Source organism: Euphorbia lathyris, chromosome 3 (assembly GCF_963576675.1).
Source record: "Euphorbia lathyris chromosome 3, ddEupLath1.1, whole genome shotgun sequence".
Lineage (NCBI taxonomy): Eukaryota > Viridiplantae > Streptophyta > Magnoliopsida > Malpighiales > Euphorbiaceae > Euphorbia > Euphorbia lathyris.
The window spans coordinates 87465782-87491886 of NC_088912.1; the positions used below are offsets into that span (position 1 = coordinate 87465782).

The window sequence follows — 26105 nt, forward strand, 5'->3', positions numbered from 1 at the left end:
CATATAAAAGTAAAAGACACGTAAAGAGTAGGAGGAAGAATACCTGACCTTCGCGTTGCGCGTTCCGGTGTCGTTCTCCGATTCTTTCCAGCCTCGCCTCTGAATCGGCCGTCGGTGGATGTATTCTCTCGGAATCTAGCGTACGTTGACTGTGGGTAAAATTGGCTCGAAAGCAACCTCGGTCGTGGACCGTAGGTAAGATGGCTAAAAAGCTACCTCGATCGTGAACCGTAGGTAATATGGCTAAAAAGCTACCTCGGTCGTGAACCGTAGGTAAGATGGCTGAAAAGCTACCTCGATCGTGAACCGTAGGTAAGATGGCTAAAAAGCTACCTCGGTCGTGAACCGCAGGTAAGATGGCTAAAAAGTTACCTCGGTCGTGAACCGTAGGTAAGATGGCTGAAAAGCTACCTCGGTCGTGAACCGTAGGTAAGATGGCTAAAAAGCTACCTCGGTCGTGAACCGTAGGTAAGATGGCTGAAAAGCTACCTCGATCGTGAACCGTAGGTAAGATGGTTAAAAAGCTACCTCGGTCGTGAACCGTAGGTAAGATGGCTAAAAAGCTACCTCGGTCATGAACCGTAAAAAAGCTACCTCGGTCGTGAACCGTAGGTAAGGTGGCTCAAGGGCAAAAAGGTTCTTTCTAACGATTCTGAATTCTTTTAAAACACCGTTGTCTGTATTTTCTCACTAGAGCTAGTGTCCCGGAGGTTCGATCTGGGTATCGCGGATAGACCGACGGTGGCACAGCTCCTGGATTGGATCGATTCGCGGACGTTGGGACAGGTAGATATCTTTTAGTCGTGCTAGATTCTTGTTTGATTGGATCTGACTTTTTCTTTGTGTTTTTAGATCAAGTTTAGGTGGGACGACCTTGACTTCGGTCCCGACTATGCGTACGTGACTTTGATCCAGGAGCAGCAGTGCGTGCTCACCGGCCCTTGCGTGCGGGCCTGGTACTTAGGCGACCGGGGCATCACCGGGATTAGAGCGTCGCACTGGTCCCCGGGCGAGATCCCCGTTTCCATGTTCGCGGTGCGGACCATGCCCTTGTCGGTTATCTGTCAGGACTTGACCCGTCGGTTCGTGGGTAGAGAGGTGTGGGTTCACGCCGGGGGCCGTGATCTTTACCTATCGACTTTGTTGAGCGCGAGGGATGCCCCAGCGGTGGTGATGGATGTGGATCCCGTGGCAGACGTGTTTTCGCGGGAGGCTATCGCGGCAGTCTTCGGTCAGGAGGAGGTCCCGGTGAGTGGTTCAGCCTATTTACCTTTATTCACGAGATAGCTAGCGGTATTTATTGTGTTTTCATTTGCAGGAGGGGTCCTGGAGGAGTGTTCATTTGTCAGACTTCTTCGATGGCGCTCGGGCTCAGACATCTGCGAGCGAGCCCCCCTACTATGTCGGCGAGTCCTCCAGCACTGCCCGACTGGAGAGATCCTCTTTGGGTGTGCCCGTTCCGGACTACGGGAGAGATTTCGCGACCCTTTGTTATGATGAGTCCGGGGTAGCCTACGCGGGTGTCGAGATGGCTCCTCCCGTCTTCACATCGAGGGTACCATTTGACCCTTCCGACGCTTCTCAGACTACGAGAGAGACTTGTACTGACTACGTGGGGCCGTCCGGTTACCTCAGAGACCGCCTCAGCTTGCGCTGTGCCGACCACCTGGTATGTATCCTTGCCTTATTTTAGTGTAGTGGAATGCATGCATGTATGTATGATTTCTGTTCTTGCCTATGCTGCTTCTTTTTTTTTTTCACATCTGTTTTTCTTCTTTTTTTTGTTCCCTTTTTAGAGCGGTCTTCACGCCCATGAGCGGAGACGGAGTGAGTCGGTGCGGGAGGCCGATGCCAGGGTTGGCCAGGTGTACCAAGAGCGGAACAACCACTGGTCGGAGGTGATGCGGAGGGAGACTGAGGGTCGCCTTGCTGTCGAGGAGAGAGCACGAGTCGCCGAGGAGAGACTCCGAGTTGCCGAGGAGGCCTTATCTGCAGAGCGGGCGTCACGCTTGAGGGATTTTGAGGACTACTGGGATATCCCTCCTTATTAGGCTTTATGGCTTTGTAGTAGTTTTTTATTAGGATTACCCCGATGTATATCTGATGTATAGGGAGCGGGGTGGATAGCATGTAGGCTTTTTATTGTGAAAAGTAAGGTAGGAAATGTATAACTCATGATTCATACTACCATGCATTCAGTAGATTATGATGATTCCAATCATTCTCGTCAAATATATTCATGCCTTTATTTATTTACAAACAACAGAAATACTTAGCCTCTTATACATTGTTTTTGTAATTGCTCAAGTTATAACTACTGTTACCAGGACCCGCCTTTCGGTTTTCGGATCCCGGCGATTTTTCTCCTCTCCTTTTACTATCCCGGAATTTTCAAATGAGTGCCCTTTCGGGTTTTCACCCACTGGGATGTCCCTTATTGTTGCATAGGCCGCCCTTTACGGATTTTCAACCTATCCAGGTTGGTAGGTTCGGAGAATTCCATGCCGTCCATAGTAGTTAACTTCACCGCTCCTTTGCTTAGTATCTTCTTCACGAAGAATGGCCCTTCCCAGTTTGGCCTAAACTTGCCCCTCGGGTCGGTGTGCGTCACACGAATCTGCTTTAGCACCATATCCCCTTCTTTGATAGGGCTGGCCTTGACCTTTTTGTTGAAGGCTCGGGCCATCCTTCTCTGATATAGCTGCACATGGTAAAGGGCTTCCATCCTTTTCTCGTCAACCAAAGCCAACTGCTCATATCGCTTCTTCACCCATTCCGTCTCGGGAATCTCTGTTTCCACTACGATTCTCAACGATCGCTTTTCGATCTCAATCGGGAGGACTGCTTCTGTTCCGTATACCAAGGAGAATGGCGTTGCCCCAGTTGAGGTTCTAACTGTCATGCGATAAGCCCATAACGCAAGTGGGAGCTGCTCATGCCAATTCCGATGTGATTCCACCGTTTTTATGAGAATTCTCTTAAGGTTCTTATTAGCTGCTTCTACTGCCCCATTAGCTTGTGGACGGTACGGAGAAGACCTGTGATGTTCAATGCCATATTCTCGGAAGAGACTTCTTACTTCCCCCTGAAACTGGACCCCATTATCCGTAATCATGTGATGAGGCACTCCGAACCTGGTGATCAAGTGTTTCTCAATGAACTTTCTCATCTGCTTGGATCCCAATTTGCTAAACGACTCTGCCTCTACCCATTTGGTGAAGTAATCGATGGCGACTGCAATAAACTTGTGCCCATTTGAAGCATTAGGCCTTACCTCCCCAATGATGTCAATGCCCCAAGCAGCGAATGGCCAAATAGGTGCTAACACATGTAATTCCATGGCTGGAAGATGACTACAATCGTCGTGGATTTGACAATCGTGACATTTCTTCGCATATTCGTTACAATCTCTTTCCATGGTGAGCCAGTAGAAGCTTTGCCTTATGATTTTCTTTGCTAAGTTTGAATTCTGCAATTCGGGCCAAAAACTTCTCGAGTGCAGCAAAATGCCCCTCTCTCGTCTCTGATTTGACCATCATGTCATCCACATAAACTTCTACCTCCTTGTGTATCATATCATGGAACAGTGCTGTAGCCATTCGCTGGTAAGTTGCCCCGGCATTCTTCAAACCAAACGGCATTACCCTGTAGCAGTATGTTCCCCACTCAGTCATGAACGAGGTTTTTGCTTTGTGTTTCTCGGCCATCTGAACTTGCATGTAGCCCATGAAACCGTCCACATTCGTGTGTAAGACGCTCGATGCTGCACTATTGATCAATACCTCAATATGAGGCAATGCGAACTCATCTTTCGGGCATGCTTTGTTAAGATCTCTATAATCGACGCACATTCTCACCTTGCCGTCCTTCTTCGCGATGGGCACTACATTTGCGACCCAAGGCGGATAGTTGATTACTTCGATGAACCCTGCTTCTAACTGCTTCTTCACTTCTTCTCTGATCTTATCTGCCCATTCCGGTCTCATGCGTCGGAGTTTCTGTTTCACGGGCTTAGCATCGGGGTATGTCGGAATACGGTGAGTTACGATTGATTGATCGATTCCTGGCATGTCTTCCTATGTCCAAGCAAACACTATTTCGTATTTTTTTATTATTCTCTCAAATTCTTTCATCTCTTCAATAGTTAATTCTTGAGCAATTTGTATAAGTTTAGGATTTTCATCCGTGCCAAGATTGAAAGTTGACATTTCTATTGCATTGATTTCAAATGTAGGCATGTTATATGAATGAGAATGCATGGAATGATCACGATCAACATCAAGCAAGTAAGCAAAATCAGAATTCATTTCATCGATAGTGTTGGCGAGTACATCATCAGATTCAAATAAAGCAGTAATACAATTTTCATCATCAGGGTTCTCGGGTTTCTCATAAGCTTTGGAGGTACTGGGCTCGTCCACCGCTCCCACAGAGGCCTCAATAGTAACGATCTACTCCTCAGCATTCAAATCTAACATCATAATCTCCTCGACAAAGCAACTTGCCTTTCCTTTGCCCCAGTCAGTAACATCATTGAAGATCTCAAAACCTGGCAGAATCTTTCCTTCGGTGCTAGTCCATGACTCGGGAGTCCCCGAATAAACCTTTCCGTGCCCCTCGTTCACAAAATACTTCCTTAGGCCCACCTTTCCTTCGCCACTTACATTGGACGGACCTCCTTGTTCATATCCTAAACCCCTTCGGGTTTTCTGACTCTTGAAATCCGAAAATTCTGGCAACCCTTGATGGTGTGCTCCCAAGCCCATACCGGGGATGAAACCCCCTTTCATCATTTTCACCACATCGGAGGTCATGCTAGACTCGTAAATCCCAGAAACTTGGAATCCGGAGAAAAGCTGAGGCTCAATTCCCAATGCCGCCACCGAGCTTAATTTTTCTGCTCTGATCGTCACTATCTCCTCCCCGAAGGGGAACTTGATCATATGATGGAGCGTGGAGGGCACACCTCCCAACTTGTGGAACCATGGGCGTCCCAACAATACAGCAAAGGTTATCGGGATATCCAGCACCGTGAACTCAGTTTCTTCTTCATACGGCCCCACTTTCAACTTGGCCTTAAAGACTCCTTCAATATGCCTATGGCTATCATCATAAGCCCTAATCACAGTTTCCGAGGCTGTCAAGTCTCCTCTTTCCACTCCCAACTTAGACAAGAGTTTCAACGGGCAGACATTAATAGCCGATCCATCATCGACCATCACACAGCTAGTCTTCTTCCCGTTGATTTCCGCTCGGATGTACAAAGGCTTATTGTGAGCCTTCCCTTCTTCTGGGAGATCCTCGTCGGTAAACGTGATTTCATTTTTCTTTCGAGCCATGATTTCCCCTACTAGTGCTGCCGGTTCGGTATCGGTAGAAATAACCAAATTCTGCAGCTCTTTCATCAGGTTTTCACGGTGGTACTTGGAATGGCATAAAACTTCCCACACTGTGGACTTAGCTTGTGTCTTCTTCAACTGCTCAAGAATTGGTCATCGGGCTTAGGAACCGACCCTTCCCCTATCTCAGTCTCAACCATAGGTGCCTTTCCCTCGGCCACTCGTCCTGACCTTGTCATGACGGCGATTTTTGGCTCATCATCCGATTCATCCCAAATATTGATAGGAATCCTCCGATTAGCATCTTCCTCGTCCGAGGAACTTTCCCAAATATCCACAATCATTAAATCCATAACGTGAGGAACGTTCGGATTCAAATAAAAAGGATCCGCTGATCCATACAAAGCCCAACCTATCAGATCATTGTAATCTCGGAGGGACACTCTGCTCATCCTTCTAGCTGCCAACGGAATAGCTCCTCTCTGTATGCACATAAGCTGCACCTTATCACTCATTGTTTCGTGACACTGTTCATACCGGTGCCTCCACCTCCTAGCATAATCCACGAATGGTTCCTCGGGGAATTGCCTGATCCTATCCAGATCTTCCAGGGATCCCGTCCATGGAACATACATCTCATATCTCGCCACAAAAGCACTCCTAAGCGGTATCCAATGACCCATTTCCTCCTCTGATAGGCCTTGGTGCCACAACAAGGCTTCTCCCATTAAAGTTTCCGGGAAATGTTTATGTAATTCACATTGCGGGAATCCGGCGTCGTACATATGGTTGCGGAATAACCTCGCATGCTCAACAGGATCCTGGTATCCACCATACCTAGGCATTGCCAACACTGCCTCGGGCGTTTCATAAGAGGGGGAGTCCGGGGTTTGATCCGCCAACATCCATACCGTATACTCTTTGATAAACCTCTTCGTCATTGCCGCCCAATCGGTCTTAACATACATCGGAAGTGACATATACCACATCAACGGCTCACCCATCAATGAATTACAGAACAAGCTGGTGATCTCTTCTTCCTTAAAACCCAAGGGTGCCAGGGCCGACAAGTAGAAATGAAGGTGTTCCATTGGATCTTTGTTGCCATTATACTTACTGACCCTCGGTAGCGGATGCTTGATAGGTCCGATCTGCATCGCAAAGCGCTCTGCAGTCCTGTCCTCAGCTCTTTGATACTTTTCTAGAAATAGATCTGACAATTGTTCCCAATCATACTTGCAAGAGTCGGGTAATGAGTGAAACCACCCCAAAGGCTCGCCTATCAGCGAATGGTGGAACCACTGAGCAATCTCATCCACCCCGAAGGATTCAACAAACATATCGCGCATATATTCACGCAAGTGCACCTCGGGATTTCCCCCTCCACTAAACAGACCCAAATTAGGCACAATAGTTCGAGACGACCCTTCTTCGGTCTCTTTGGCACTATCTTCATCATACGGTGCTCCACCATCCAATCCCTCTCCCATCGGTTCATCCTCTTGTTCCTCGCCAATGAAGGACACATATAGACCATTTCCTACATTGTTCCTTTCGTCGGAATCCAGTAACTCCTCTACGTTCTCCTTGAAGGATTCCATCACTACGCATTCTGTCAAACCAACTCCGATCATGCTCACCCTATGATTAGGCAATGGATTACGCCTAGTGGAAGGGTTCGCTGACGAAGGATCAGCTATCTTTTTCTCCTCGATTAAATCTTGGATTTCGTGCTTCAATCTCTCACAGTTCTCAATAGTGTGCCCATAATTGCTGTGGAACTCGCAATATCCCCTAGCTTGTATCTGCGGAGGAGGCGGTGTCTTGTTATAATGAGTAAGAGCTTTCAGCAGCCCCTTTTTCTGCAATCGTTCGAAAACTTTTGCGTAGGTCTGATCAAATTTGGCGAACTGCCTCTTTTCGATAGCATTAAGATCAAGCACTTTCACTGCTGCAGATTCCGTACTCGCACTTGGCCCTCCGGCATTATACCCAGACTTCGTCCATTTAGTGTATGCCTTTTTTGGTTCTCCATCCCCCTCAACAGTTAAGGCACAACTATACATCTGATTGAAATCGGTAAAAGGCATATACCGCAGCTCATTCTTAAATATACGGCAAGGTGTTACTGACTACCATTTGGATCTGATCCTGCTCAAACGGCTTCTGCTTCATAACCGCGGCCTTGGCCCTCCATCTTTTCATAAAATCGGAGAAGGATTCCCCAGTTTGCTGCTTAGTGCTCTCAAGCTCCTTCAAAGTGACCTCAAGCATGGTGTTGAAGCTATACTGAGCGATGAATGACTTCGCTAACTCTTTCCAATCCCTCTTCGTCACCATCGGCAATGCATGAAACCATGTGAGGGCAGCCCCCTCAAGATAGGTGTTAAACAGCCCCAGAACTTGATCCTCAGTCAGGATCGTGTGCTTCATTACAGCGACATACTGATTCATGTGGGCAGTGGGATCCCCAGTTCCATCGAACTTTTTCATGTCAGGGAGCCGGAATTTCAAAGGCAAAGCCATTGCCGATAAACAATTCTTCAAGTTATAAAAGTCCTGACTCCCGGAACTTCCCCCACGTAGATCCTGCACCTCCTGAGTGATATGTTGCTTCCACTCCTCTTCCTTAGCTTTCTCTTTCTCAAGCTGCTTCCGGATATAATCTTGATAGTCATCCTCATTCCCAAAGCGAGGTCCATCGTTCACCTCATTCTCAGCGTGTTTACTGCCACTTTTGTCATCTCTCATGGCCAGCTTAGCTAACTGGGCCGCTATCACCGCTAATTGCTCATTAATGTTGTTCACAGAGTTTTCCAATCCGACCACTTTTTCGTCGGTCGCAGACATACTGGCTGAAAACTGAGTATACTCGGACGAAGATGATTCCGAAGCCACAACTGCCGATTCAGAACTGTCAATCAGTAACTGGTCAAACTGCCTAACTAGCCGACTGCTCTCTCGGTACCACAATCGCTTAATGATGACGTCTGCGCGAACGGTATCCATTAGTATGTATGCATGATTTTATATGCATGATTCGTGGTGTGTGCGTTTATTATTTACGGATATATAAGATAAGAAGAACAAACGTTAGTCTAATTACACGTATCACAACATCTCTCTTCCACCCTTATTCCTCCACACACTCGATGGTCCAAGTCTCTTTCCTAGGATTTTGGTTTGGGGCTCACATTGCGGTCCAGGGGACGCGTGATGCCGTCGATTATTGCGGAAAAGTAGATCATTCATCAGACAATACAGTTCGTTTTGACGTATCAATGTTCAATGACTAAGAAATCGACCAAGTTGGATTGTCCTTTCGGAATAACTCGTCTTTCGTCCTTTCGTGAGACGCATTAGTTCGGGTTTTGACTCCCTTTGAGCGCATCTCAGTTTTTAGACGTGGTACGAGTTATCGTTCGTTATTGTCAATGACTCGTTCCCTTTTGTTCGCGCGGGTTCGTGTCTCGATTTTTGGATTACAACGGGATCTTTTGGATCTATCGAGAGACGTAACCACGTGTTTATTTAGTGATGGAATCACTTTTGGATTTTATTTTAGGGAACAGACTCATCGCGTAACGCGTTTGTTCTTAGCGTCGAGGATCCGTTTGCTCATTTTAGCTACGTGAAAAGACGGCGAGTCTTATTTTGAGCGCACGGTAACCTTTCGGCTAGCAACAGTTCGTTGTTCTTCCCAATCCACGGGATATATCATCTTAGTGTGGTCATAGAAAATCAACGTTTCGTTGAATCACGTGTTTGTTCGAAGCGAGGATATCACCGTTTTCTTTTCTTTAGGCACGAATTTAAGCAAACACGTACATCGGGCCATATTTCTTGCAGTTTTGGTAACGGTCGAAATGATCGAGTCGTTAGTCAAAACCCGCAGTCTCGTCCATATGACGCAATTATATGGTTTGGCTTAATTCGGCTTCGTGATTTTAAACGGAGTATACACTCGTTCAAGGCACGTATTTAACGGCATTGGTTTATTTTCTTTAACTACTCTCGGTATTGACATATCGTAGATTCGGAATGATTTTGGTCGTTTAGTTCATTTTTTGCTTTTCTTTTCTTAGTCACTTCTGCGGACACGTCCATTTCTCTTAAGAACGACATGGGGCATAACGTAAAAGCTCGTCTTTTATTCGGAAGGGACGGGCTACGTGCGCGAAACTTTTCACGTTATGACAGGGTCGTTCGAAACAGAAATATTCTTCGTTTTCGTTTCGTTATGATCTCGTTTTATCCCAATTTATTTAAAGAATGTGAATAACGGCTACTGTTAATATAGTCTTTTGTATCGAAATGTAACTATCCTTAACACCAAACCGACGTATACTAATACGTGCTTACGTCGTAACGCATTTCCTGAACATGTGCCTTCGTCGGGACACAGAAAGGGACAAGACGGGCCGCACATGTTCATTCATACGAGATGACTAAGTCGTCTTTAGTTTAAATCGTTTCGATGTTTTAGGGTAATTAGTATGTCGACTCAAGAGTATATATTAACGCATCATTTCATTTTCTTTACATACTTTAGGATTTAGACACATATCATGGCGATTTGAAAACACGAACTGATTCATTTATCACGCCAAAAATAGTAACGGGTAATCCTATGGCAACTTCTAAGGCTACTATATGCTGACACGGCTGATCGCGGGACCTCACAGGACCGCACAAATTCGCCACTAACGAATGGATGGGGACCCTTTGGCGCCTTACTGTAAGGGGGAACTTACACTAGCCTTTTTCGAGCGACGAATGGACTCTCGCTAGAGGTTTCGCGGAAATTACCCAAAAGGTTTGAAATAATGCACATGAATGCATACGAAAAGAAATAATACGATCCGTCCCCATTAAGGGCTTAATCAACGCCTTCCGGAATCAAATTTCTCGCTTCCCCAGCAGAGTCGCCACTTGTTAGACGAGGTGCCGCGACCTAATCTCCCGGACGGACCGGGGGGTGGACACCTCATGGCGACGTAAGCGGTGATTGGCGCCGAAAGGAACCAATCGTGGAATCAAGCTGCTCGGCAATACCGTAGCTCGGAGATATGGAAGAGTCTCCACCCACGAATGGGAAAATGAACACCGATCCCTTGCGGGAGACCGGTGTAGGTTCGGGAAACTTAGGTACGAGCCGAGAAGGCTAGCTCCTTTCCGGAGAAAGGCTACTAGGCACCCCGACATCGCCCGGTTATGAACCACCGGCCTCCTACTCAGCATGTTAGGCGATAACGGACTAATCGTATACTTCTTTAAGTTTAAAATTCATTTGAAACCTTTTCTTTCTCATTTTGGAAACCGTTTTGAGCATATATTATTGAAAAGCCACTTTAGTAAAGAATCACCCATTTACATCAGTTCAATATACATATAAAAGAGAGGGGAAGAAGGAAGAATTGATTTGTTTACAACGTGATTTACATTTCGTGTTGCGTGTTAATTCTATACTAACTCATTTCCCCCAAAACGAGTTCATTTACATGGTTCGCACCTTAATCGTCGTTGGAACGATTTAGGTACGTTTCAAAACCCCGTTTGATGAAGTCCGCCTGAATCGCCGTTGGAACGACTCAAGTGTTTGAAAACATTAAGGTAAAAACCTTTAATAAGAAAACGTGGTTAAGCATACAAGTCAATTTATTTTGTACAAATCATTTAAGAAAATGATTCAAAACTCTATTATTTATAATGAAAACGATTTTAATTACAAGGTTCGCTTAATCCGTCGTTGGAACGGACTAAGGTTTTAAAACGTGATGTTTTAAGAAATGATTTAAAATGTCAAGAAGACACTATTTATCTACATTAGGAACCTCTAAAAAACCTTTAGTTTAGATAATTAAATTAAAAACTCTTTTTGTGATTTATTTCCCCCTTTTCACTCAATAGACTCTTTACTTGTCATAATTACCACAATGAACATATTAAATCAAAATTCACTTCAAATAAAACCCATTTAAAATATGGACCAATAAATGTCCAAAGAGAATAAGGGAAAAGCATATACATATATATACACATGTATTTGAAAATAATGATATACATATAACTTTAGAAAACCAAGTAAAGGATGCTACTCAATAGCTAAATATATACATAATAATGAAAATAAAAGATACTAAATATACTAAAAAAACATGTAAAATGATAAACAAAATTCATTGTTAATAAGAAAATAAACTTTATATCCCAAAATGACTATAGATTTCTATAACTTTCCCAAATATACATTAAACATTAAAATAATGCTTATTTATCCTCAAAATATCTAGTAATTAATTACCTCAAAATACCCAAGTAAATAACATTTTAAAATAAAACCCAATATAATTTAAATGAATGAAAAAAGAAAATATATATACATATACTTTATCAAATCCAATTAATGAAAAATAATTTATAAACACATTAAATAACTATATGTATAAGGTATTTAAAAATAACTTGAAAGTAAATGTTACATAATAATACATATATATACAAAGGATTAAAAGCTTAAAAGTTGAGAAAGAGGGACCAAAACAGCATTTTTTACATTCTGGCAGATTTACCGATGGAAAATCCGTCGGTAAACAGCAATTAGTGACAGAAACGGTAAATTACAGCAGCACTCCAATTATTTCCAGATTTATTCAAAAGCTTTAAATTAAGTCTAATTCAATTGTTTTGGATTTCCGAACTACCAAAAATAGATCATAGTCAATAACGGAAGTTCCTAAAACGACGTTTTTATTTTAAAACGTTATTTGGAAATTTCTTTTTTAAGAAACTTATAATTACAACGTATTTTAATACCCGAACTACCTTTTTATCGGATCACGGTTCGTATTGGGATATCAAAACGAGGTTTTTATTTTTAAAACAAAACCAAATTTTATTCAACACGAGACGAAAATTAAATAAATACGCAAAATTAAATAAAACGTGGTAAATAAATAAATAGCTAAATAAATAAGATTATAACATAAAAATAAATAAAGGAAAAGAAATAAATTAAATAAAATAAAACGAGTCTAGTCCTCGGATAATACCTTAAGTTCGGTATTGACGATTGAAGTCGGTTGATTCCACGAATCGTGCTTTTCCGGTGTTTTTGGTAAAATTTTAACTTTTAGGAGATTTGGAATTTTTAGGAAAAAAAAATGTTTTTTCCCAAAAAATCAATTTTCTCTCTCTAAAAATGTTTAGAGTGAGAAAATCTTTCCCAAAAAGCCTCTCCCTCTAATGCATGGGGATCCGTGCCTTTTATAGGCATCGGATCCCCGGAGAAAATGGGCGACGCCCGAGCAAGATCGGGCGTCGCCCAAAAGGGTTGGGCGGCCGCCCAACCTCTGTTGGGCTATCACCCAACATTGTTGGGCGGCCGCCCAACATTTGTTGGGCGATCGCCCAATGGCTGCCGGACGCGCTCGCCCGACGCTTGCCGGGGCGCGTCTCGCGCTGTCGGGCGCACACGCCCCGTGACTGTCGAGCGCGCGCTCTGCGCTGCCGGGCTCGTGCGTCCAACGGACGTCGAGCACGCGCCACTCGTAGTCGGACGCGTGTGTCCAACGGACGTCGAGCGCGCGCCCCGTGCTGCCGGGCGGGCGTCCGACTGTCGTTGGACGCGCGTCGGCTGTCGCTAGGCGCTCGCACCGCGTCGCTGGGCACCCGCGAGCCGCCCAATCGACGACTGCGACCCAGTGCAACTTCTCCTTCCTTATTATATATTATATATTTTTTTGTTTTTAAAACTTCCGGAATCAACCGTTTCAACCGTCTTGTTTACAGGTTTTCGTCACAGGTCCTCCGACTCAGTGTCTACACTAACCCCATCGCAATTAACTTTGACCCAATTTTCAGTCAGAGGTTGCCACGCCACTGGACTCATCGTTCTATCTCTTCTTCTCGATTCTATGGTTGTTCTACTGCCCGAGAAATCCTTTACCTGGCTTAGAATGAGTTCATACTTCCGAGTGGTTTTAAGCGAATCTGATCTGAAAATTACAGCATTTCTCCAATGCCATATCCACCAGCAAATCGTAGCGAAAATAGTTGGCCATTCAACGCCTCTCCAACGGACACGTTGAGTCAAATTAATGGACATCCAATTCTGAATGTTACCTGAGAAAAACTGCAGTCTCCACTCTTGTGGGATGAAAAATTGCCATATCTCGCGCGCCTCAGGACAATCTCGAAGAACATGTTCCGTTGTCTCCTCTCTCATATAGGACGGGCATCTAAAATCACACGCAAGGTGCCTACGAACCCAATTTTTATTAGTCAATAGTGTCTGGTGTTGTACCAACCATAGGAAGCTCTTAATTCACTTTGTAGCCTCTAAACTCCAGATTTTAGTCCAATGCTAATCCGAATTATGTAGATGCTGATTACTAGTGTCGTTTTCCAGCAGTTGGTAGGCTGACTTCACCGAAAAGCTTCCTGTTGTTGCTTTTCGCCAGAACCAGCCGTCTTCTTCCAATGCGTCTTCAAAGAGTACATAAGAGGCAAGCTGCATGATTTGAATCGATGGTAGCAAGAGTTGAAGCCGCTGCCAATCTCATCCCCCTATATCCAACCAATAATCCTTCACTCTAAGTTGAAGTTCCGACTCCTGGATAGGATGAGCTGCCACTTCAATTAAAGTTGTGTCCTCTAACCAGATGTCGAGCCAGAATAAAGTGCTTGTGCCTATCCGAATAAGCCGGCCTAGTCCTTGTTTCAGAATCGCGGCCCTAACAACTAAGCAGTTCCATATTCGACTGCTTCCCCGTATATCACAGAACGTATCAGCCTCGCTTTTGTCTTTAGAATAACGGTTTTTCAATACTCGGACCCAAAGGACCGCCGGTTCTACAATAACCCTCCAATTAAGTTTAGCTAACAAGGCTAAGTTGAAATTTCAAGCCCCACGGAGACCCAAACCCCCTTTGATCCGCGGCTGACACACTTTTTCCCATTTAACCAGGCTTATCTTGTGTCAGTCATCCTGACTTCCCTAAAGAAATTCCTGACTAATTAAATCCAACATATTATAGGTACCTATTGGAAGCAAATTTGTCTGCATTGTGTATGTTGGTAAGGCTGACAAGATTGACTTCACCAGGGTGGTTCTACCTGCAAATGAAAGAGTTTTTTCCTTCCAACCCGCCGGACGCTCCTTTACTCTATCAATGACGTGCTTATACGTTTGCTTGGTCACTCTCTCATGAAGAAATGGTACACCTAGATAAGTGCCAAGCGAAGACGTTTTCTGTATCCCTAATTCCACTACCACTTCGTTCTGATCATATAGTCGGGTATTCGGAGAGAAGAAGGCACTTGACTTGCTTAAGCTTACTTTCTACCCCGAGCAATCACAAAATAATTCAAGACCCTTTTAATGACTCGAGCCTGATTACCTGAAGCCGCTGCCATGAGAATAATGTCGTCTGCAAAAAAAAACAATGGGAGAGAGGTGGGCCATCTCGAGATATAGTAATTGGCTTCCAGGATCCATCAACAATCGCGTCCAAAATTAAATGGCTTAGGTGTTCAAGGCATAATACAAACAGGTACAGGGAAAGTGGATCCCCTTGCCGAATTCCATGAGATGGCGTGAATCCATCACATTTCTCCCCATTCCAAAGAACATTCAAATAAGAAGAAGAGACACAATTCATAATAATTTCCACCATACTTGTAGGAAAATTCAGCATTCTCAAAGTGTCTCGCAGAAATTCCCAACTTAGCCTGTCATAGGTTTTTCTAGATTAAGCTTAACTATCATGGCTCCTTTTCGACCCTTTATTTTTTTAAAATTGTGGACCATTTCCTGTAGGAAAATGATGTTGTCGGATATCTGCCTACTCGGCACAAAAATTCTCTGCATTGGGCCCACCAACTTGGCAAGGAGAGGCTTTAGACGATTGACTATGCATTTTATGATTAGTTTATATGTCACATTACAGAGGCTGATGGGCCTGAATTGTGAAAAACTCTCAAGAATATTGACTTTAGTGATCAAGGTTATAAGCGTCTAGTTTAGGCTCTCTTCCATCAGACCATCGTTCAGGGCTTGCAGTACACACTTACTCGTATCCGGTCCCACTATGCTCTAGTACTGCTGGTAGAAACTTGCATGGAAACCATCTGGACCAGGCTCATTCTAAGGAGCGATAGAAGAGAGAGAAGAAAAAACATCCTCTTTACTGTAAGGAGTAGCAAGGTGAATCTGATTCTGTTTAGATATTTCTGGAAATTTTTGATTAGACACAAGTTGAATTCGAGCCGGAGCTTCTTCTAGATACAGCTTCTCAAAAAACTCCACCTCCATGGCCTTCAGCAGATCTCTATCCTAGACCCATGAACCTTCTAAATCACAGACGCCCTCTACCTGCGATGTCTCTGAATTATAGTTGAAGTATAGAAGAAGCGTGTGTTTCTGTCCCCCTCCCTCAACCACTGAACTCTAGACTTTTATGCCCAGTAAGTCTCTTCCTGTCTCAGAATGTTTTTAGTTCCTCCAGCAGTTTCCATTCTAACTGAAGCAGACCTTGAGTACAATGCACAGAGAGCGACCTTTGTACCCCTGCAATTCTTGCAAAAACTCTGCTTTTCTGCTTAAACATATTACCAAAAGAGTAATTGTTCCAATTGCTTAATTCATCCTTGAGATTAAGGAGCTGATTTATTATACTAACCCCACTCTACCACCAATGCTTGATCAGATCAATTAAATCAGGTTCCCCTACCCAAGTGTTGAGAAATCGGAAAGGTGTCTAGGGCCGCGGTACAGCCTGATGAAAATCAATTAGGATGGGAACGTGATCTGACTTGTTCCTCGGCAGATGCCAAACTATGGCCTCCGCCAGTCCATCAAGCATAAGCCCCGGTTAAGACAGCAAGCCACATAGGTCTTGGGAGAAAAGCCTCTAAACCATGTAAACTGAGGTCCCACAAACCCCATATCCACCAAAATGAGTTCAAAAATCCAATTGGCGAAGGGTGCGCATCTGTCCACAACTCGGGCTGACCGCCCTTATTTCTCACAGCTTGCACGAATGTAGTTAAAATCGCCATAAAGGAGCCACGGGTAATTCACACTATCACTAATTCCCCGCATCTCATCGAAGAACATCCTTTTGTAATGCATCTGCAAGCGAACATAAACATATATGAGAAGAAAAGACAAGTTTCGCATCATACCTTGTTTCATGGTAACTAAGTTGTGGATAAACTGAGGTCCCTGCTTTTTAACATCAACATGGACCTGGCTATCCTCCCAAAACAACCATAAACCACCACTGAAGCCCTCTACTTCCACCATATGACCATTTGGGAAATTTAGTTTCTTGCTTGTCTCATTGGCTCTGGTTCCCGGTAATCTAGGTTCCAAAAGACACAAAATAGTTGGGTTGAAAACCCGGACAATATGGCGGAGTGCTCGCTGAAAGTCAGAACCCCCAGCACCAAAGCAGTTCCAAGTCATTATCTTTATAATCCAAAACTGCATGTAGCACCAGCCCATAAGAGGCAAACAATAATTAGACCAAGCTAGGTGGGGCGTCCCCCCTAGGTTGCCGCCCGTCTGCTTTGCTCGGTCATGTAGCATCTGACTAAGTTTGTCATCTCGTCTTGAGTTGGAGCTATTCTGTGGTCTATTTAGGTCCACCGGTTGCAGAACAGAACCCGTATCGGGTTCCACTCTAATCTGTTTTCCCTGACCAATGTTATCCCCTTCAGTTGAATTCACGTTACTCACCTCTATTTCCAAAATCATTGCATCAGCCTAGTTGTCTATCACTAGACTAGAGAAGGGATTAGCATCAACGACTTCAGCCTGTATCGATTTTTTAATCAGTCTAGTACCCGAGCTTCCAGAATCGTTTTTGTTGTTTGGATTGTTTCTAGTGGCCATAGCCTTCCCTGCTTGCTTGGATTGATGGATGCCAAAGCCCTCAAACTGTGTCGCCATAGGTCGTTTGTCTAGGTTGTGATTGATAAAAGGGTTCCGGACTTGCTTATCCCAATTATCCATGCCGATGTTACTTCCTCCAGTGGCCCGCGGTCTAGGGCTGAATTTACGACGGGGAACAATCATCCATGGGCTATATTCCTCAGCTGGAATAGGCGCAGGCTCCGGCCCTTTCTCTTCTGGATCATTCTGGTCAGTATTAGTTTCTAAGGCACCTGCTCTAACTTCAGACTGACCAATAACCATATCGCTTGTGATCGGCGGTATCTTCTGTTGTAATAAACTAGGCCAATAACAATCAACCTTCAAATGGCCATATATACCGCAATTAGTACACGCAATATGCAGTCCCTCGTATTCAACTCGCTGAGTTTCCCCTTCAAGTTCGAATTGAGCAATTAAAGGTTGTTGGAGGTTAACCTCAATGCACACACGAGCAAAACAACCCCTGGCCTTGAGCGCCGTATTCTCATCTACTCGAATTAGTTTACCGATAATCTCTGCTAGCCCAAGTAAGACATCAACATCATAGTACAATAGTGGCAATTAAGGGAACCTCACCCAGACTAAGGATTTCTCAACACAGGCTTCTGATGGGTTAAAATCCGGACTCCAAGTTCTTACCGTGAGGTAGTGTCCCTACATCAGCCATGGCCCGTCGTTAATCACATGGTTACGAGCTAGCTTGTTATCGAATCGTACTAGATGGAACCCATCTCCGATGTCCATTATGTTAAAACCAGCTATCGGATTCCAGAGTTCTTCCGTTCTCTTCTAAAGCGCGATGTATCCTAAATTTCGGCCCAGGAGCTTGATTACTAGAGCATCTTCCCATAGTTTACTCAGTCTCTTCTTCAGTTCATGATCGATTGACACTTTCAGGCATATGGGAGATGAGGCAGGGCCGTTCCTGGCCTTTTAGAGGCCCGGGGCGAGATGATAATTTGGGTCCTCTATATATACATTCTACTTTTTTTTTAGTTGTAGGTTAGATGATTTTTTTATTATTACAAAGGATAAGATACAAATTCAATCATATTGTTATTAGGAGAGAGCAATCAGCGTTCATGCATAAAATAGTGCAATTTTAAACCTAATATTTATCAATTGGTATAGTTTCTAGCTTAATTGACAAAAATGAGGTTTTTTATATGTAATTTCTTGTTTTATCCTCGCTCCAACCTCCACTGTTCTGGTCACTCAATATGGTTTGAAGTTGCACATTTCATGTTAATGAAAAGAACTCATTTTTAATCAACTAGGCTTAAAATTGCACCAACTCGTAAAGGTTATTTAAAATTGCAATATTCTCTACATAAAAGCTAAATTGGTAGTTCAATAGTAGCGAGTATACTAACTAGAATTATTTATGTACTAAAATAACAAGTATATTAGAAAAGATTTAATTATGCTATTTGTTATAAATATATAATTTTTTAGGTAGAGGTTATGCTTACTTTGTTTTTTACAAAGTAATATGTATTTTGACAATTAAATTTGAGAAAAAAAAATTGAAATGAGATAATAATCTTTTTTTTAGAAAAGATTAAATGGTTATTTCTTTTATTGAATACATAAATAAATTGATAATTTTGATTCAACAAAACAAAAAAAAAATGATAATGATAAAATGGGTGGGAAGGGAAAAAACATTTAATAATAAAAATGACCAGGGGTTTAATCCTTAATACAGTCAAAGTTCAGAATTTAATTATGCTATTTGTTATAAATATATTATTTTTCAGGTACAAGTTATGCTTATTTTGTTTTTTATAAAGTAATATGTATTTTGACAATTAAATTTGAGAAAAAAAAAATTGAAATGAGATAATAATTTTTTTTAGAAAAGATTAAATGGTTATTTCTTTTATTGAATACATAAACATTTGATAATAATAAAAATGAGGAGGAGGAGGTTTGAACCTCCAACCACAAGGTTAATTTAAAAGCATAAGCCTCTTACTTATACCAACTGAGCCAATTCATTTTCATGTTATTTATGCATCTCGGTTTTATATATTTACAATTTAAAATATTTTTTTGGACCCTTAATCTTATGGGCCCTGGGCGGGCGCCCCGCGTTTCATAGCCCAGGACCGGCCCTGAGATGAGGATGGAAAGTCAATTTTGATAAGACTCGCATACCTTAAATCAGTTCGAGGACGGGGGGTGAAACTATGCTTTTTGCCTCTGTTATATCCTTCCAAGATCGCCGAGGAGGTTCTGATTGAGATTTGTACAGGTTGACGGGAATATTTGGTGGGATGGGGGTTGGTGGTCGGAGATGGTGAGGAAGCGGTGAAGCCATAGGGTTTTTCGCTAAGATTTTAAATTTGCAATTTTGTATTTTTTTTATATGTTGTATCTTTTTAATGAGATGAAATAATAAAAGAAATCGAAGACAATAATTCAATTAATTACCTATTTTTTCTCCATATATGATTCACTATTGTTTTTTTTTATAGAAACACTTAAATCTTTAATAGATGAATAAACAAATACAACAACATAAGGAATAAAACCTTACAAGATCGATAAAAGTATAAAAACGACTACAAAGAGTTAAAATAACCATAAAATGTATTAAAAATACAAACGCGAGAAATTGTTGGAAAAAATTGAATAAAATTATATATTAATTTAAATACCAACAAACACATCTTTTCGTGAATAGTCGTGTTCGTCGTGAACAGTCATATTCGTACATAACCAGTCGTGTCTGTCAGTGTATAGTCGTGTTCGTTCGTGAAAAGACATATCCTTTGAGTTCTATTTAAATAGAATGGATTGTCAAAATTCACAAGTGGTTGAAAAAGCTGTTGTTGAAGTTTTTCAAAATACTCTTTGTCTGTTCACATTGTTCTTGTTTTCCTACTCCGGTGATAACTAGGCTACACACGGTTTGAGTTCGCTTGCATAATCTGTTGTATCTTGGAAGACGATCGTCAATAGCGACGACATCTGTCTTAAGGAAACTGCTAATACAAGCCTCAAATTTGTCTATCTCTTTCCTTTTAATTTCCAGTTTTACTGTTTATATATTTTTCTGTGTTCGTTTTGTTTTTTGGTTAATCACATCCTATATTTTTAAGACAGACGTAATCGTTTGTCTAACAGAAAATATATATTTCTCATAAATCCAAATCCGTAGAAAAACATCTGCAATCCAATCATCATCATTTAAGTCGATCTAAACATTCGGACATGAATTATTTCTTTTGTTGCAACCACGTAGATCCATTGATCTACAGACAAGATAAACCGTTTCCGCTCGTGCTAAATTCGAAAAAGGTATAAACGATAGAATAATAGAGACCATATACAATTCAGATGAATACCAAGATCATATGAAGTATATGAGCACAAACAGAAAAAACACAAAACGATAAAAAAAAATACAGAAAATCTAACCCGGTGGGATAAGGAAGAAGGAAGAGAAACCTTTCTCTTCAAAGTAGATTCACAAAATAAAAAAGGTTATGTATTTAATAGATGATCAAATTTTTAGGAAAGAGATGAGAAGAAATTAAAGGAGGTTGGACGGTTTTTTTTTTTTACGGTTCAACGTTGATTAAATTAAATTGAATTATTTTGTGTCAGTTTTTTTCACACTTTTTAAAGTTTTAATTTGTAGAGTACGTAAAAGCACAAAAAAAATATTGATGAAATATTGATACACCCTAAAATACTCATACAATTCCATAAAAAGAAAAAAGAATACCCATACACCTTATATTGTAATCCATTGGACAGTTCATAGACAACTCATATACAGATTTCTTCTTGATTGTAGCATTCATAGTTTCATAATTTCATATGCATCCAATATAATATAATTTCATATGCATCCAATATAATATATTATATACTAGGGTTATATAAGCTACCAAAATGTACTATGGTTTTTAAGGAAGTACCAATTTAGGTTTTACATATAAAATAACATCAACATAGGTTTAATGTTTGAAAAAGAGTACCAATTTAGGTTTTACATATAAAATAACATCAACATAGGTTTAATGTTTGAAAAAGAGTACCAATTTAGGCCTCGATAACGGAACGTGAGACATCATCTATATTATTTCGTTAAGTTCTGTCAATTGTATGTGAAGAGAGAAATAACTTATCGAAGTAATATGAATAACATGTCATATTTCGTTATCGATGTCTAAATTGATACTCTTCTTTAAACGTTAAGCCTACATTAGTGCTATATTACCATGGAGCCTAAATCGATACTTTCCAAAAACCTTAGACCTATTAGAGCATCTCCAAGACACTCTTAGAGCATCTCCAAGACACTTTTAGTTTGGCTCTTAAGTTAAAATTTAAGGAGGGGGAATTAAAAATGATCTCCAACAGCCTGTTAATGACTCCTCAAATCACCAAGAGTCATTCCAATTCTTAAGTCATCAAAACTAAAAGAAGAGATAGATACCAAAAAGTATGTAGTTGATGTATCCAAGAAGAATGTCACATTTTCTGTACCTTTCTATATATAGAATAATATGATTGTGTTTCCTAAATTAGCGGGGATTCCACGTGACAATTGTATAATGGAGGAAGTTTGCTATCAACCTATAAACTATAACTGTTGTTCGCAAACCAGGCTCGATAATAGGGTTATGCTTTTGAACCACATGTAGCATTATTATTACGTGATTATATCATTAATGGAAAAAAAAAAATCAGCATAACAATCTTTTGACACTTGTAAATAGGGGTATTAATAAGGAGGATAAAGATGCATTTCTCGTTTTGTTCTCTACTGAAGATTGATATAAATTCATTTGGTCATTCGGGATCCGGGTGAGCACTACTATTGTTTCTCTAACATTAGTGAAGATTGATATAAATAATCACAAATTGAGATTTCAGAGATCTAATCTCCACAAGTAATACAAAAATTCATTAAAAAAATTTGGAAGATCCAGAACGTTATATAAAACTTTTATATTTATAAATCACCAAACATGTATCAATTAGTTTAATTTTTTTATTCAATAAATTTATACATCTAATAATTTAATTAATATTTATCACCAATTAGGTTTATTATATAATATCAGCAATTAATCTCTATTTCTTTGAATTTTAAAATTATAATATCATTTTTTATAATAAAAATTATATTATCTTTCGTAATGTATTATATATTCCATACTTTAATGTATTATAGATATATACGTAACATATTACAAAAATATATAGAATAAGCAAATTTTTTATCATAGAATATGTAAAGTCCTACAAGGTTTTATACAGAGATGGATAGGGATCTCCATATCCATTTCTGTATAGAGAAATGAAAATCTGCTCTTATCTGTTTTTTATTTAATTTATAATATATATAAGTTGAATGGAAAACAGATAAGAAAATAGAAAATTGTAGACAACCTATTTTCTTTGGTTTAATTAGTATATAAAGATGGTAACATAATATCAAAAAATCCAGAACAAGTTACAAGAATACAGAGATGCAAGTTCCAATACAAGTTCATCACATGAATGGAGGAGAGGGAGAAAATAGCTACTACAAGAACTCTTTGTGTCAGGTACGAATACATTTGTTTTATCCACTGTTGTTTCTGTTTGTTATTGAAAAAAGTTAATTTAAAAAAAAGGGCAACATTTCAGGTATAAAACACAAAGGGTCTGTTTGGTAAAAAAAAAATTAAAGTAAAATTAGAAGTTTAAACCACTTTAAAAGTTTTGAATAGTCAAACATCTAACTATGGTGTTTGGTGGAGAGAGATTTGAAAAAGCTTTTATTAGGTACAAAAAGCTAATTTCGAAAAACCTAATTTTAGGAGCAATTAGCTTATTGTTTAATCCTTTTTAATGACATTTTTATCCATATTTACTACCCTCTAACCCCAAATAAAGGTTTTACAATGTTTTTATTTGTCATTTTACACTAACGGCTATTAACAATCAGTTAAGTTTTACCAAACAAGTTTACACAATCAGTTAGTCAAATCAGCTAACCAAAAAGGTAACCAGCAACGAGCTAATAGGGCCAGTGTCACTGACCAAACACCTAAAACTCATTTTTTAAGTGAAAATGTAAACATAAGCATGAAAATGAGCAACCAAATTTACCGTAATTTCACTTTATGAAATTAATTTGCTTGTTTAATAGCATCCATTAACCCAATTCTTAATTAATCTGATGCAGAAGAAAGTGATTTTAATAACCAAGCCTATACTAGAAGAAAGCATTAAAGAATTATGTCAAGAAAGCTTCCCGGAGTGTCTAACAATGGCAGATTTTGGGTGTTCTTCAGGACCCAATACACTTCTACCACTTTGGGAAATCATTGAAACAATTGATTCCACTTTTACTAAATTGAACAAGAAACCCCCAAATCTGCAGTACTTCCTAAACGATCTTCCAGGAAATGATTTCAACACAATTTTCAGATCATTAGTACCCAATTTTCATCGGAAATTAGAGAAAGAGAAAGGAAACAAGTTTGAAAATTGCTTGATAGGTGCAATGCCAGGAAGTTTCTACGGAAGGCTGTTTCCGTCAAAATCTCTGCACTTTGTTCATTCTTCTTCCAGCCTCCATTGGAGTTCTCAGGTTCCTGAAGAGGTTTTAAGTGAATCTGGAATTCCACTAAACAAAGGTAATATTTGCGTAGACAAATCAAGCCCAGAAAGTGTCCAGAAAGCATATCTGAATCAATTCGACAAAGATTTTACCAAATTTTTGAGTTCACGGTCGGAGGAGATGGTTACCGGCGGCCAAATGGTGATCAACTTCGTCGCTAAAAGTGATAAAATGGCTTACTGCAAATATGGATGCGAAATCTTTCACTTAATTGCCGATTCTCTCAAAGATATGGTTAATGAGGTAATCATCTTTATCCTAACATTTTTTTAAGAAGTGAGATTTAGTCCTAGCCTGTGAAAGATACAAAGTTTAATTTTAGCTATATGTTATAAAAAAAAAAAAACCAAACAAATTGAAACAGTATATTAATGACACAATAAACATTTTAGATGTATTGACAAAAAAAAAAAAAATTGTGATTAACTTGTATGTAATATACTTAGTTGTTGTTAGCACTTTAAGAAGTTTTTTAGAACTGTATTTGTGATGGTTAATAACAGTCAAACCACTATTTTCAAATTTACGATGAGGTATGGCTAAAATTGATATTGCTTAGAAATATTAGGATTAAATTTAGACAATCTATCTACTTAGGTCAACCTATCCGCCTCCACAATTTAACAAATATATGCACGCCTCTTTATATGTCTATATGAGATTGATTAGCCCCCTTAATTCACCTAATGTAACAATTCATGTCGTTTAGATTTTTTATATTTGTTTTAAAGAAATTAAAGAAGTGTTCACAACAGATGCAGATGGTCTATTGGAATGAATATATAAGGTGTGCTCAATGCTATGTAGACACAAACGGGGTCAAATATATGACAATTTTTGAACTGAGGAAGTTTATAGGTTAGCTACTAAGTAGAAAGGTAAGTGACAAAATGAGATAGGTTCAGGAGACGACGGAGGTATTAAACCTATCAACAATCATTCTCATCGAATACATAACTCGAATTAGAGAGATTCTCATTAATAATAATAATAATCACAAATTTGATACAGGGAATGATCAAAGAATCAACATTGGATAACTTCAATGTTCCATTTAATCCTCCTTCTAAAGAACAAGTGTGGAATGTGGTTGAAAAGGAAGGTTCCTTTAGTATTAAAAGAACAGAAGAATTCAAAGTAAACTGGGATGCCAACATAGATGATGGTGACAATGAATTGACATTTAATTTGGTGGAGAGAGCCAAATATGTTTCCAATTGGATCAGAGCTGCAATGGAACCTATGCTTGCAACTCATTTTGGTGATGTCATTATTGATAGTTTATTTTCTAGATTCTCCTTCAAGATTATTGATTGTTTGGAGAAGGAAATAGGATTTTTTAATATTCTAATAGTGTCTCTAACGAAAGAAAATGAAAAAACGTTGTTGCCGTGTGACCAGAGGTCACGGGTTCGAGTCTTAGGAGCGGCCTCTTGCCAATTAAATTGGCAAGGGAAGGCTTGCCCCCAATACACCCTTGTGGTGGGACCCCTCCCCGGACCCTCGCTCAGCGGGGACGCGTAATGCGACCGGACCGCCCTTTAATAGTGTCTCTAACGAAAGAAAATGAAAAAAAGATCCCTATGATTTGATATTAAGATTTTTTAAATTAAATGTACACACTACTGGGAAAAAAAAAAACTCATTAGTAACGACCCTATTATGAGATCATTATTTGTATCAATCATTAGAAAAGTGTGTTATACATAGTCTGGTTAAATCAATTGACAAGATTATCTATAATGTTCTAACCAAAAGATAATATTTTTTGCAATTGTTACTAATAGCTTGATCAATACATAGTTAACCAAATATTTGTAACATTTAGTTGTTCACGACCATTGCAAAAAGTGAAATTTATCGCACATTAAAATGAATGTTTTGAAAAGTTTACTCTCTTAAAATTCTCTCATACATTATGTGCTTCCATTTCATTGTATTGGAATTCTACCATTCTCTGTGCTTTCTAAACGTAACCTTGCAATAGCTTCTATAGTAGACCTTTCAACTTCTTCTTTTTATATATATTTGTTCATTACGTTTCCACAACATATTTGTTTTTACATATTATAATTGTTAATTCTAGAATATATTTTGTTCTTATGATGAAAATTTATGCAATGACAAAGAAAAAAATGAGGCGTTTCGAAGATATGTAAGCATTTTTCCTATTTTACCCTATCAAAAATTGCGT

At 40.1% G+C, this 26105-nt stretch overlaps 1 protein-coding gene across 1 annotated transcript; it reads left to right on the forward strand.

Annotated features, from left to right (window-relative positions):
* The first annotated feature begins 22574 nt into the window (after nucleotides 1-22574).
* LOC136224459 (probable caffeine synthase MTL2) lies at nucleotides 22575-25723 on the forward strand. The gene is made up of 3 exons (XM_066012801.1): nucleotides 22575-22850; nucleotides 23474-24154; nucleotides 24923-25723. The coding sequence occupies exons 1-3, from the start codon at nucleotides 22773-22775 to the stop codon at nucleotides 25433-25435; spliced, it is 1272 nt and encodes a 423-aa protein (XP_065868873.1). The 5' UTR covers nucleotides 22575-22772; the 3' UTR covers nucleotides 25436-25723.
* The last annotated feature ends 382 nt before the right edge of the window (nucleotides 25724-26105 follow it).

Excerpts from the sequence above, each read along its gene's own strand:
- LOC136224459 (XM_066012801.1), top strand. The coding sequence starts at position 22,773 with ATGCAAGTTCCAATACAAGTTCATCACATGAATGGAGGAGAGGGAGAA. Across the intron at positions 22,851-23,473 it reads ACAAGAACTCTTTGTGTCAG|AAGAAAGTGATTTTAATAAC; the intron begins GTACGAATACAT and ends AATCTGATGCAG. Across the intron at positions 24,155-24,922 it reads TCAAAGATATGGTTAATGAG|GGAATGATCAAAGAATCAAC; the intron begins GTAATCATCTTT and ends AATTTGATACAG.